This window comes from Monodon monoceros, unplaced genomic scaffold (assembly GCF_005190385.1).
Source record: "Monodon monoceros isolate NGI ecotype Baffin Bay Population unplaced genomic scaffold, NGI_Narwhal_1 Super_Scaffold_14, whole genome shotgun sequence".
Classification (NCBI taxonomy): domain Eukaryota; kingdom Metazoa; phylum Chordata; class Mammalia; order Artiodactyla; family Monodontidae; genus Monodon; species Monodon monoceros.
The window spans coordinates 74,642,432-74,656,881 of NW_021703770.1; the positions used below are offsets into that span (position 1 = coordinate 74,642,432).

Genomic DNA, 14,450 nt, shown 5'->3' on the forward strand with positions numbered 1-14,450 from the left:
TCTTCCTATCTTCCAACCTCCATCCATTCAGAGTATGACTACCTAATTTTGTTTGCCTAAATGAAAAAGAGACTGTGGAGAGTGACTCAATAATGTACCAGGAAATATTAAATGAAGTGAAACGCAGACAGTTATTACTTGCCTGATCCCAGGCAAGCATGAGGTTAAGCCTGAGGATTGTATGTTGTAAGACACACTCCTTGTGCTTAAAAGTTCTTGGTCTAGTGAAGGAGGCACGCTAGTGAAAAATGACCACACAGAGTGGACACCAATGTTACAACATACATAAATTAAGAGGAGTTATATTATAAATATACAGGAGAAGCTCCTGTCCCTGACTTGGAGACGGGGACACAGGCCAAACTTCCCACATTAAAATTATAAAAATTAATAGAAATGAACAAAACACAGAAACTGTCCAAAGCATGTGAAAAATGACACAAGTTTGGGGTATGGTTATAAACTTGAATTTCTTAAATGTGGGAAGGACAGTCTATATATGTTAATTAATCACCTTTACTAACTTCTCTCCTAATAATAATACTGCTATTTTTTTTAATACTTCCTTAGTTGTTATGCTACATTCTTTAAAGATGAAATCATTCATCAGTGATTTATCGAGTGTCTTCCATACGCCAGGTACCAGGGGTATTTATTCCTTACACTTTCCCTGCAAGGTAGCAGTCATAATTTGATGATGAATTGCCCCTGGGAATATAGCCAGGAAATAGTAAAGATGAGATTTTTTTTTTTTACTCAAGGTTACCTGATCCTAATTTTCTTTCCACTATATCATGTTGCCTACTCTCTCATTAAAAAAAAAAAAGGGCTGCCCTAAACAGAGAAAACGTTGAATTCTCAAATGACATCAGTTTCAACCATAAGCCATGCTTACGACAGATGGTCGCATGAGTCCTGTGATGTGATACACAAAGCTGGCATTCTCCTTGCTTTCCTCCTGTGATGGTCCTTTTGACTACTGCTCACAAATTGCGGTTATAAGGTTATAGCATAGTTAGCAATTGTACTAGTTTTAATCTAATATAATTTCTATGATATTTGCCGAGGTGATACACACCAGTACGGCTAAACAATTCTATAGAGCTGGCCACTGTTCTGACTGGCGAGTGTCACTTGTTAAACAGTCTCCATATTTAATTTGGTGCTTTCAGTGTTACCCGTGGAGGTGTTACTCTCTCTCATTTTATAGAAGGAGATGGCGACTTTAAAGAAGTTTGGCAACTCACCAATGGTCAGATTCTCCCACTGGTTTTAAGACTGCTCTTTTCACTATTTAAAAATCACTGCCTTGATATATGTATACGTATAGCTGATTCACTTTGTTATACGGCAGAAACTAACACACCATTGTAAAGCAACTATACTCCAATAAAGATGTTAAAAAAAATCACTGCCTCTAAATTCAAGAAAAACATTCAATAAATATCTTCTGAAACTATTTCTTATTAAATGAATTTATGAAATATTGCTTAAAACATTATAAACAGAAAAAGTAGTATTTAGAAGCTGGCAGACAACTAATGACTAGAAAAGTTAAGGAAGTATAATTAGGTGCATGTATAATATGTGCCATGTTAAACTGAAGCCTAAATACTACAGTTAGTAGTCATTTCACTGCATTTATCTTTTTTGCTTCATGTTGTCAACTAAGGATTTGTTAGCACACTGAAAGTATCAGAAGAGAAGGAACTTATCAAATCAAACTTATCAACTAGTGGCTGACACTCCACGTTCGCCAGAAGAGTATAGAACTGACAACATTAACACCATTCACCCGTATTAGGATGTGTCCTGTGTGTGAAAGATTGGGAAATCCACCAAAAGCTAAAGATACATACTTTTGGACAATAGTAATGCACTGTTCATAGTAACACTAAGAGCCAGTTTAAAGAGCGGTGTAAGTGACACAGAGTAACGATCCACCCATGGCAGCCGGAGAGGAAAGCAGAGGTGCTGTAGCCCCATAGAAAGGTCTGCGCTTAGGGATGGGCTGTGATGGGGTGTAGATGTGAGAATTAGGAGACAAGCAAATGGACGGAGCGGGTGAAGTTACCCAGGCCTCTGTCCACACTGATGCGAGACAAATATAAGGCAAGACCACTTGGAACAGGGAAGCTTTAAAGAAACGCAGGAGGACAGGAGTCAGCAGAAAGGAGCTGCCTGCACAGCCCCCCTTAAACAGCCTGCAGCCCAGGAGGAGTCAGAGGCAAACATAAGGCAGGGGTGGGTATTCGTAGAGAGATTCAGATCAAGAGCTGAGGGGACTAAGGAGAAAAATCCAGACAAAAGCATGAGCTGATGTATAAGGCCAGAAAGGCATCGTCTTGTTAAAGGGAGAATGAGGGCCTCTGGTCTGGACACAGAGCAGGGCCGCAAGAGACGTGGACGGGAGAGTCAGGTGGGCTCGGTCCCTGGAAGGCTCTGAATGGCAGGCCAAGACTCCCCCTGGATTTAATACATACAGGAATGTAACAGAATTACGGTGATTTTAATCCAGAGTTGAAAATTTATGTCTCAGTTTTCATTTCCATAGAATTGATTTTTCACTTTGGTATTCATTATTTATTCTTTCTTCCCCACTGAAATAATATATTTATAACTCATTCTAACCCAAAGACTGTTGCTGTGAATTTCACAGAAGGGTAAAGGAAATCACTCAGATTTTGAATATTTACAAATATACATTCATAAGCACAAAAGTAGTGAATCTTTCTGATGAGTTAAAACAACATAGTTAATAAATTTCAGAATACTGAAAATTTGCATGGAGCAAAGCAAAAAAATCATTCATTTATTCATTTTATTTAACATAGAATAACATGGGGAAAACATAAATTGATTAAAAAAATATTTTTCTTTGGGGATTTGTGTTCATATCTGAAGAGGGAATCAAAAATGATAAACTAGAGTCAGAATATTTTAAATTATTATTTAGAATGTGAAACCATCAAGAAGGTGACTGTTTTAGTTCCCGGAATATTATTTTAGTGTGACACAAATACAGTTCGTAGGGAATTAAAACTAGGAAATGCAACTTGTTGTGTGTAATTTATTTTAAGGTGTGCGTTTCAGTGAAAACTTGCCATTAAAATCTTTAAGTGAATTTATTCTTTTGGCCATGCAGTATATTCCAAGGTAAGAACAGAGAACGTGTGTTTTCGCACTTTTGGGTTTCCTAAAGTTTCTCCCCTTTCTTTCTTAATGGCATTAATGTAGCTAGAGGTGGTCTTTGTGATGAGTTTCAGTTTACCTTTGCTTCAATCTGTTTAGTATCTGGATTCTGAAACAAAAATTTGATTTTGCTCTTGCCGTCATCCGAAGAACCTTTAAGCTGAGAAAACTTGTACCTCCAAAGTACTGCCTAAAGGGAAAAAAAAAAACCACAGGCGAGTCAATGCAACTCATAGCTATATTCAAACCAAGAAATTGTTCTTTAACTGGTTAAAGGTAATCATATTGATTTAGTCCTATATCCCAGTATTAAAAAGTAAATGAAAATATACTTATCAAAGGCTTAGTATTCAATATATCCTTTAATTTCCTGAAATAACTTTGGTTCCCATGAAATTGTCATTTTAAACATATATATGAATAAATCAATTTGCGTATCTGGTTTTACATTATCATGAAATAGAAACAAACTCACTTAAAGCTTAAGTCCATGCCAGTGAATCAGCAAAAGCACCTATTTTCCATTTCTTTTTTTTTCATCCATAGAAGTGATAAGGTGATTTTCAACTGATAATTCGTAGAGCTCTCTCTTGAAGCTCTAACTAATAACCCGTGTTTTTGTCAAGATGAAAGGTCAGCCTGAGTAACCGATCACAACGGAAACTTCCATGGTGCCCTCATGAGACAAACCAGCACGAACATCTCATGGGACCAGCCCCACCCATCCGCGGGGCCTCGGTCTAGAAGATCATGTGGCTAAAAGCCATCTTCCAATGTGGCAGCAGCAGGTTTAGACAGTATGAGATCTACATGCTAATTTAAAAAGTTTACACTTTTAAAAGTATAATAAAATAGCAACATCATAAAGTCCTTAAAAATAAGGATGAGGAAATTCTCAGTAACATATAATAATGAGGCAAAATGAAGTTACACAGAATACTGCTCATTTATTTATTCACCAAACATTTATGCTCTTATATATTAAGCATTTTATTATATATTTAAAAAGACACCGTCAGTTTTCTGAAGATATTAGTCTCTGTATAAAGTAGATGTCTTTGCTTTTGTTCTTACTATGAGGCTACACAATCTATACAGAAGCAATATCCAGTCATTACAAATCCTCTTAAATGTTTGCCTTAAGTCTATCACTATAAAGCATCTTTTAACAATGAAATTATCTGGGGCACTTAACTTTCTGGAAGAAAAATAGAAGAGTTATATCCTTTATCTCACAACTTCCTCTAAATAAAATCCTTTATGTTTTAAAAAGTGAAATAATTTAAACAATCCAGGAGAACTACACGGTAGTAGGTAAGTGAGTATTTAGTAACTTTTGAAAAGAGGGAGTTCTAGATTTAGGACTAGTAAGAAATTATATATTCATTTGTACAATTAGGGTTAGGGTGAAAGAAAAACAACAAACGGTGGCAATATAGCAGGAAATACGGTAAAGTATAAGGAAAATCCTAACAACCTAATACGTAAAAAGACAGTACTACAGAGAAAAGTCATTGAAGAAAATGGAAAAACCATTACTATTTCTAATAAATACGAGAGCATGTTCAATCTCACTAGAAAAAAAGAGGAGTGTGATAATATTACAATGACTTCGCTTTTTCCAAATGTTAAATTAGCAAAGATCACTGAAAACTAAAATAACTAAAGCTAGCAAGTTTACCTTGAAATATTTGTATAAAATTCCTGGGAACTGTGTGAAATTCTTTGGGGCAATAATTATAATATATACTAAAGCCATAAAAACGTGGATGTTATGTGATCTAGACATTCCCTTTCAAAAAATTAACTGTAAGGAAATACAATATATGAAAAATAAAGGAAAGTGTTAAACACCTTATTATTAATAAATATAAAAAAATGAAAACTCTGAACAATTTGCATTAAAATAATGCTCATAAGAGTCATGTATTTACATGGAAAATGCAATAATATGACTTTAAGGGGTACATAAGAACAGGAAAGCAGGTATGTGTGTTAAAACAAGGGAGGCTTGTAGAAGGCTGCGGGGGAACGTCTGCCAGAAACATTATCATACACGGCTCAGGTCCTGACATTAACCTACCATGTGGTTTTGCACAAGAAACTATGCCTAGCTTGGCTTAACTGTAAAAGTAAAGGTTGCAAATTCTCAAATTATAATTATAACTTGAAATAATATTTCATATGTAGTCATAAAAGTAAACCAGGAATTTGCTATTTCAACTAGCTGACCTTTCCAAAGGCCAGACTTTAACAGCTGTTAAAGCTCATTATTTTAAACAGTAACAAAATTAAGAATGCGGATGAGGCAGATAGGGGAGGGAAGCCTGGAGACTTTTCGGAATATGGAGCATGGATCCTCGGCTGTGAGTAGATCGCACCAAAAATGAATAAAGTAGTTAATGAATCTAATGATGGGCTGAAAGATTGGTCAGTTAAGAGGTAACTCAGTAAACTAGTAAGACTTAGAACCTTCTAGGTAAACTGTGTGACTTAACATGCCATGAAGTCATTAACAGCAATTTGGAGGAATCTGAATCTGAAAATATAATCAGTAAAAGTTACACAGGTATAAAAATTGGCTTAATTCAAGAATCTTTGGAAATCCTAGTCTTTATACCTGTATTTTGTTTTTAAGATTCTGATAAACGTTATGGCAACTATGTTAAGAATATCAACGCTGAAAAAGATGAGTGGACACCACTGTTCTTAGACCATTCTATTTCTGTTGCCATAACGTTGTTGTAATATATTTAGATAAGTACATTTAAAATATCCTTTAAGCATAAATTTTTATGTAGATCAGATGACTCCCTTTCTAAATCAAATTTTGGGCTTCAAGTTTTCTTGTTGATGTATCAAAATGAAGCTATTGATACTGATTTGTCTCTATTAGCAGAAGAACTTCACGATTAAATGATGTCATTTGTCTATCAATCTTTCAATTAGAAAATCAGTTAACTTTAACTTCTTTTCCACTCAATTTTTGGAATCAAAGTAAAACTTCAGAAATTTCATTATATCAAAATTGAAATATCTCTTACTCTGAATGCTATCATAAATTCAGTTAAAAACTTCAGCGTTGGATATGTTATTTGTTATTGCAACAATAATATGAATTTGTACTGTTGGTAGAGCACAGTGTTATGGTAATATCAGTATTTTCTTAAATTAAGAAACGTATGCAGCTAAAGTGTACTTGCATTGATTTGGGTGAATATGCCAGAAAACATATACTAACGTGGGAACTTATAAAGTGCTGTGAACTTTCCAACAGTAGAAGGGATATGATGTAAGCAAATAGTACATAATATCTCCTGAACTCTGCAAGCCCAGGGGTCTCTGCCCTCTCTACATAACTTTAACCAAGGGGCGTTGGTTTTGGATTGGAAAATTCCTGCAACCAGTGGTAATCTTAATTTGTTGAACTTGATGGACAGCAAGTCCAAAAGGAGGGAAAGAAAGAAAACAAACAAAAAAACTGATAGCAAATGTATGAAAACATTTCTGAGGATTTTTGAAATCTAGAATTCCACCCAAAGTCTTCAGAATAAATGGTCACAGGCCAGATTCTCATTTCCTCAGAAAAAGAAACTCATTTAACTTTGTTCAGCTAGCTTTATCCCATGGAATAGATTTCAAGAAATTATAAAAAAAATTTTCCCTATAAAATATACTATTTAATGGATTTTAGTAATAATGGAGCCAAAATACCTTACTAGTGGTATTTATTAAAACTTTTTTTTGTTTATTTTTAACAGTCAGAAACAGTGCTCAACTCAACATCCTGTCGGAATGACTATATGAAATGATAAATTTAAAATGTACCTGGCATTTTGAAGATGTCTTTAAATATTTTTAAGTGACTAAAACATGCAAGAAAAGATGCCGTACGTGTGGAGAACACAATAAATCCCAGCATTTTCAATAGTTGTAAAAAAGTCACTGAAGATGGCTAAGAAACATGGTGGGTAATAGGAAAATATACAGTAAAAGGTTATCACCCAAAGCGCTCTCACAATTAAAGACTACAAAAGAAAATTCTGCAAAAGAATCATTTGCCTCTGAACTACTCTTCGTAATACGTACGCTTTCTTTAAATTACTGCAGGCTCTAACAATTTTGGAAAAAATAAAAGAAAATAATGCAGGCAAACAGATAATGCTGAAACCTTTGGATTCAATGCCAATTGGGTTTTATAATTTAAGGTCATCATTCTTAAACCAGTGAGAAATCTTTATAAACTATGCTTACAAACAGTGATTAATCCACTTATGATTGAAGATGAAATGCTCAAATATTATCAAGCAGAATATTCATGTGAAAATCATGAGGCACATAGCATGGAATCCATCCCTCATTCCTGACCTTGAGTCATTTATGGGCGACCACATGGACTTCACTCAGGGCCTGTGAAGCGTTCCAGGTGTCCACTGCTGTCCTTCAGTGGAGTGTCATCTTTCTCACAGTGAGTGTAACGCTGGTCTAGACCCTTTCACATCCTCCCACTAATCCCTGCAATAGCTAGGGTACTGCCATTTTCCAGAGGATGCAATTAAGGAAACATCACGTACATTCATAGTATTTCACAACTATTAAGCGGGAACCAAACCCAAGTCGGCCATGCTCCATGGTTCCTACTTTTCTTTTAGCCCAACCTGCTTCTTTGGTTTTCTACAATTATTTGCCTAACCAAACATCAAAGACCCATTGATTGAGCATGATTATAATTGAACTTCCATTGCAAATAGCCTGAAAGATCCTTAGAATAGAGGACAGACTCAGAGCCCCATTTGGTACAAGACACGAAACTCAGGAAAGTAATTTGCTGATCTTCTCAAGCATAGTCTGTTCTGAGTCATCATTGCTTCTTCTTTACAATGCTGTTGCTATTATAAGCTTCTTTCACTCTCTCTCTCCAAGTAAAAAGTGTCCCATAAGCTACCCATTTGTTTAAGATTCATGGTTAGAATTGGCTTAAAGTTCAGAAATGCCAGTGATCTAGAGAACTTCAGTGGGAAGGGAAAAGAAAAAGCTTTCCCTTCCTCCATATTTTCGACATTTACCACAGAGACTTTCCGAGCCGGCTGTAATCCCCCAGAGACGGGTGGCAGAGCGGGCTGCAACTGAGGGACTCAGGTTAGCAAATGAATCAAGTGTTTGTATGATATCGTGTTCCTTAGTTGCAGACTATTCAAAAATATAATTCATCAATTGTATGTCTATAAATGGAAAGTGAAGCTGCACAAATGAGATGAAAAACTTACATGCCGAACAAAATAGGCAAACCAATCTCTAGGGCTTCCCTGGTGGTGCAGTGGTTAAGAATCCGCCTGCCAATGCAGGGGACATGGGTTCGAGCCCTGGTCCAGGAAGCCCACAGGCCGTGGAGCAACTAAGCCCGTGCACCACAACTACTGAGCCTGTGTGCCTAGAGCCCGTGCTCTGCAACAAGAGAAGCCACCGCAATGAGAAGCCCGCGCACCGCAACGAAGAGTAGCCCCCGCTCGCCGCAACTAGAGAAAGCCCGCGCGCAGCCACGAAGACCCAACACAGCCAAAAATAAAATAAAATAAAATAAAATAAAATAAAACATGAAAAACTCTAGAGTAGAATAATAATAAAAAACCTCTAATACATTTATCCGTCTCTTTATCGGTTCACTGTGGGCAGAGCCTAATTTCTCTTGCCCCACAGAAAAATTCCTCTTCCAAAAAATGAAATAACGTCTACATATGAAGGTAATTTAAGCTCTGTGTCATCTATCTTCTGAGGAATCTAAGGCTATTTTGCAACATAGGGGGCAAACACACCAGAAAGCACAATCTATATGGATTACAACTTATTACACAGAACACGTTAAAAATTACAACAAAATTGCTTTGGAGGCAGAATCTTTTTTTATCTCCCTGTAACACCAGTCGCCTGGTATTTGGCAGTTAACTAGTGTTTGCCCAGCAATAACCACAAACATGCTTTTTCTTTTTCTGCTGCAGTGTCTTGATGGGTCTCTTGTTAACCAGAAAATCAAATCTTCCCTCAAAGCCCTCTTTCTGCTTTGCCTCCCCCTTCGACTTTGCAAGCAGCCCAGGTACACACCCCCTCTGCTGCCTTCCATCCTCCCCTCCCCACTGAAATGAATTAACAACACATGTTAGAATGCCAGTGTCCCGTAAGCGCGTCCTCTTCCTTCCTTTTTTTCTGTGGGTGGGTTAGGAGTCCTATTTAGTAGAAAAGCACGACAAACCTTTTCTTTAAGAATATTTTTCTTTACACATCTTTATCCTTCTCATTTGTTCTTCATTCATGTCAAATGTATCCTAATTGATTATGTTTTTGAACTTTATAAATTACATTTTTACTAAAACTAGTACATCAACTGTACAGTAATTTTGTAAATCTTATAAATGTGAATGGAAATGATGAATAAAGGGAGAAAAATAGCAATATGAAAAGAAAACAGAATTAGATGACAGCTCATGGCTCCCACGTGTTTCCTTGGCAACATCATTTCGTCAGCACATGCCTCACACGTCCTTAAATTGATTCTGTGTCCTTGGACGGTGCTTGAGTCTGGATTAGGGCAATGTCTCCACCAATCTCAGCTGTGATGCGTGATGATCAGTGCTGCACCAGGGGGTGTCTAGGCCTCCCCTGAGTCTGTGAGGGAAGGCTTTCTGGAGGCAGATCTGCTCTCAAGGTGAACGTAAGCTGTGGAAATGTCATGTGGAAAACCATGGGGTACGGCTGGATCCTCAAAAGCTGGGAGACACAGGAGATGATGCCAAATCCAGACAGAGACCAGAACCCTGAGAGGCTTCTATCCTGTGTTGACAGATGTCATAAAGGCAGTAGGAAGCCACTAAAGTAATGTAACAAAGGAGACTGATGACATGGCCAAATTTACATTTTAGAAGCATCATTAATCTGGCAGTGGCTGGGAACAGGGACAGAAGGGCAGGTATCTATGTCTTTGTAATGCTTTGGCTTCTCCCAGACTTCCTGAAAGCCCCCAGTTCCAGATGTGTCTCTTTCACTAGACTGTGGACATCTTGAGAGAAGGGAGTGTACCCTTTTCTGTGTTCCTCGTGTCTGCACATAGACGATACATAGGAGTGTGTGCAATAAATATTTACATCGAGAAGGCAGGTTTGGCTGATGCTGCCGTAACCAGATGAGAAGGGGTTGCCCTACTTCCGTTAGAGTGAACCTTCCAGATTTACTCAAGGGCAGCTGTTGAGGAAGAGGCCCGGGTATAGAACACAATTCAGATTCCTTCTGATAACGGAGAGAGGAACGCAGAGAAGTCAGAATCAGGAAGACGACCAGCTCCGGGGCGGGCCCTGTGCTGAGACGTGTTCGGGACGCAGCCTGAGGGATCCAGGCGTGCGTCTGAGCTCCAGTTAGCAGAACCAAAACTTACCATCCTCAGGCCAGGGGCCTAAAGACTGGATGAAACTTCCTGATCAAACATATTTCATCCTGATCAAACGTATTTCATTTAAATTTATTCCCCCCAAATGGACTCTACACTATCCCTATATGATATGTCTATATGTATAAATATTTTCATCAAATATATGGAACATTCACAGAGGGGTATACAGATGTTCACTTTGACAATTTATTTGGAATCTCTCAAACAGGAAAGAAAAAGAAAACAGAAGAAAATTGTTTCTAAAATGCAGACCTTGTGTGTTATTTTGTAATAGCTTAAACCCATCAACCTGGTGGGTTGATTGTACAGAGTACTTCTTGTAATCATATCTATGTAAAGATATAGAATAACCAAAATACATGTGGAAAAAGAGGTACTAACATGTTTCCACACACTGCTGGATGTGGTGTGCTATTTGTTATTCGTAACATACTAATTTTATTTTGAGAAACTTTACATGCTGTCTGTGTAATAAAGACTGGCAGAAAATTTGGGTTTTCTCGTATAAATTTCTTGGATCCTTAGGGTTTTGTTTTTGTTTTGTTTATTGTTGTTGCTTCTTTCTGGCAACGTGATAAAATTCAGCCACACTGATAACTGATATTATCGATTCTCTGTAGAAATCAACTCTTTTCTAGTGATTTCTTTTTAACATATGCACACATCGGTGCCAGCTCAGTGGAGAGTAACAGCTCTAGAGAGAAAAGGAAATGAGTTTACTGGGATAGCTACATCTAAGTCAATATACCTGTACAACATAATAAGCCATCACTGCTTTATTCTCCTCCAGGTTGTCTGAAGGCTGCTCCACTACAGAGATCAAGCAGTTTATGAAATAACTGCTAAATTAACACATAAGTTCCTGCACATTTTACTTTTGAGGCAGTGCCAATTCTTCACTTTGACTATTTGATCTCTAACATTTAATTATGAACTTTATTACTGTGAGTCAATCATTTTCCTTTTCCCCCTAAGTATAAGAAAAAAACTCCCCAATTCAAAGAAATCTATTTTTCTAGAAATTGACTCACATGTAAAAGGCATCACTTGAAAACTATTATGTTCATTAAATTAGCAACATATAACAAATTACCTTGGGATGCATGGTCTTTCTGTGTCGAATCATCCTGATTTGGTTAAAAAGCGGTTAAAGAGGAGAGTCTGAGTCACTCAAGGTGGGTGAGGGCCCCTGTATGTCCAGGGTCTGAGTGGTCTGCAGAGGACGGGTCCCATGTCGGGGGTCCCAGTGGAGCCTAAATTCTGTTCACCCAGTGAACGTGGAATAATTTTCTATCTCGGTTACCTGCTGACACCTGCCTGCCAGAAATCTGTTTGTGTTCCAGACCAAGAAGTGTCCCGGGGGAGAGGCCGTCCTGAGGCTGCGCGGTGCGGGGACCAGCTGCCAGGAATGCACCCGGGCATTGAAGGCCACGACATGCGTTGTCTGTTTATAGTATCTGGGTCCTGTGCTAGGGCACACGCCACTGGAACGGGTTTTCCAAGAAACTTAGAAAAGTCACTGAACTACTGTGAGACACACAGTATTAGAAAAGTGAGCCCGATCCTTAAACAGAGTAACTACCCAATGACGCCTCTGTGGCTACTTTCAGGAGAATAATTCCCCAGAGCTGCCCGGGTCAGAGGCTCCGCCCTTCTCTCCAAGCCCTGCTAAGGGCACCTCGTCCTCCTTGTTACTCAGGTCCCTACAGCTCTGCAAGCTCCCAGGTCTAAGCCACACGCCCAATAACCTCCCCGCCCCCCCTCCACTCTTCTCCCCTCCGAAGCATCCTCCCCAAGGCGCCAAGGCCATCACAGACGGCATCATGCTTCTGCCATCAGGTCCTGGCGGCTTTGGTGGCCCTTGGCACTGTGGCGTGTCAGCCCTGGGTTCATCACCCCAGATCTGTGCTCTGCCACCGTGGGCCGGGCACCCTGCCCTCTGACTTGGTGTGGCCTCAGCCATGTGGCCTGCTGTGACCAGTGGGAGCCTGTAGATGTCCTAGCAGCAGGGGCACATGAAGAAGGACTGCAGGTAAGGCTTGCTGTGTCCTGCCTGTGTCACCGGCAAGAAAAGGACGTGCTGGGCTGACCTCCTGGCTCCACAGGAATCAGGAGTAAGGGGAGCAGAGCCAGGTGGGGGATGCTTGAGGGAACCAGCCACGTGAGGAGTAAAAACTTACTGCTCTAAGGCAGGGAGGCGCTGTCACTTCGCCACCCAGCAGCGCGGGGGCCACATCGGCCACGAAGGCCAAGGCCCCTGCTATCCGGTGCTGCCTGCTTCACTTTGAACGTGGCCCCGCGGGTCCTGCCAGCGCTGTCACCCCCTGCCTGGTCAGCGGACCGTGACTGTGGATTCCGAGGAGAAGGCAGCTTCCTCTGAGTACCACCCGGCGCTCTTCCCCTCGTTACACGCTTCCAGCCCGAACAACTCCCTTTGCTAAAAACCAGCAAACCTCAGATGAGCTCTTTTGTGTCCATCCTCTCCACCAGGCGCCGTGAGAACAGGGACCTCTATGAAGCAGAGACCCAGGAGGACTGGAGGGAAAGACACGTGTGCTGAGTGCTACTTTTGTAGGAGATGCATCAAGAAAATGTTCATTCTTATATTCTCGAATTTTCCTTCTGGATTTTTAACAACTACCTTTGATAGGAAAGAGTTGAAATATTATTGAATAAAAAACATAAATCAAAAAGGAAGGTCTAATTCTATTTTTAGAAGTTTAACCCATGGAATTTATATTATGATTGTGTTGTAACTATATAAATGCATTTTAGAAAAAGTCAAATTAAACATATTGTGAACTGTGTGTGTACATGAAGGTCATATGTCCTTGGCAAAAACAGTAGCTCGGAGATCCTCAAAATTAGTGTCCTTCAACTTATCCAAGCCACAGAAGAGACTCTCAAAAATGAAAAGTGTGAATATACGCCATATTAATTTCCTTTCAAATTTTACCTTGAAACACTGTAAAAATTAACGTCCACTTAAAGATGTGAATGCATTATGAAGATTAAGTGCCCAATCAGACAGTACAGTCGAGTGTTCACAAGGTGACACTCCCTGGCTTGGGGCCTCCAAACCCTGAAATTCCCCCATCCTATAATTCTAACATATTACCTATACAACTAAAAAAATACGTTTCCTCATTTTGATATTGGAGATGTTGACACAGAAAAATAATAAAGGAACACTTTTAAAAAGTTGTTTTGAGAGAAGAAAATTTCCCTTCATTATGAGGCCATACTTTTAGTAAGAGAGAATATATATATATATATATATATATATATATATACTATATAGACATATACGTCTATATAGTACATATATATACACTTTTTATAGTTATAATGTTTTCTGGCAACACGTTTGTTTTATTAAAATTCAATCTCTTGTTTTTCTATAAACATATTAAGGCATAATTTATCTCCTATTAATAAAAACGAGGACCTTAAATCCAACACCTGATAACCAGTCAGAGTGCTGACAGGAGCTGGAAGCAATTCCAGTCGTCCTTGATTAGGACCCAGGCCGCGCACCCTCGCGCTGACCACGCACAGTACCTTGGTCGCAGCGTCAAAGCAGATGAAGCCCATGCTGAAGTCGATCGTGAGCCCCATCAGGTGACTTTCCAGCACGCATGCATAGGTCTTGCACTGGGCAGAACAAAACGCTGTTACTTTCATGTGACTGACCCAACGCAGGGTTAATAGTCCACATATATCGGACTGTGTCGCATCCGCTGTGATAAGTTCCTCATACAACAGCTAACTTTATTTCAGCAATAACTGTATAAGGAACCTGGTGTTGTCAACATCCTAA

The 14,450-nt window shown here is 39.1% G+C and overlaps 1 protein-coding gene across 1 annotated transcript in view; it reads right to left on the reverse strand.

Annotated features, from left to right (window-relative positions):
- The window catches only part of SNTG1 (syntrophin gamma 1), a 327,320-nt gene that overhangs the window by 14,692 nt on the left and 298,178 nt on the right, over positions 1-14,450 (reverse strand). Inside the window, exons 16-17 of the mRNA XM_029222453.1 lie at positions 14,192-14,284; positions 3,272-3,382 (exon numbers count right to left, since the gene is read on the reverse strand). Of these exons, the coding sequence (XP_029078286.1) occupies positions 3,272-3,382; positions 14,192-14,284 (204 nt within the window). The remainder of the gene's footprint in view (positions 1-3,271; positions 3,383-14,191; positions 14,285-14,450) is intronic.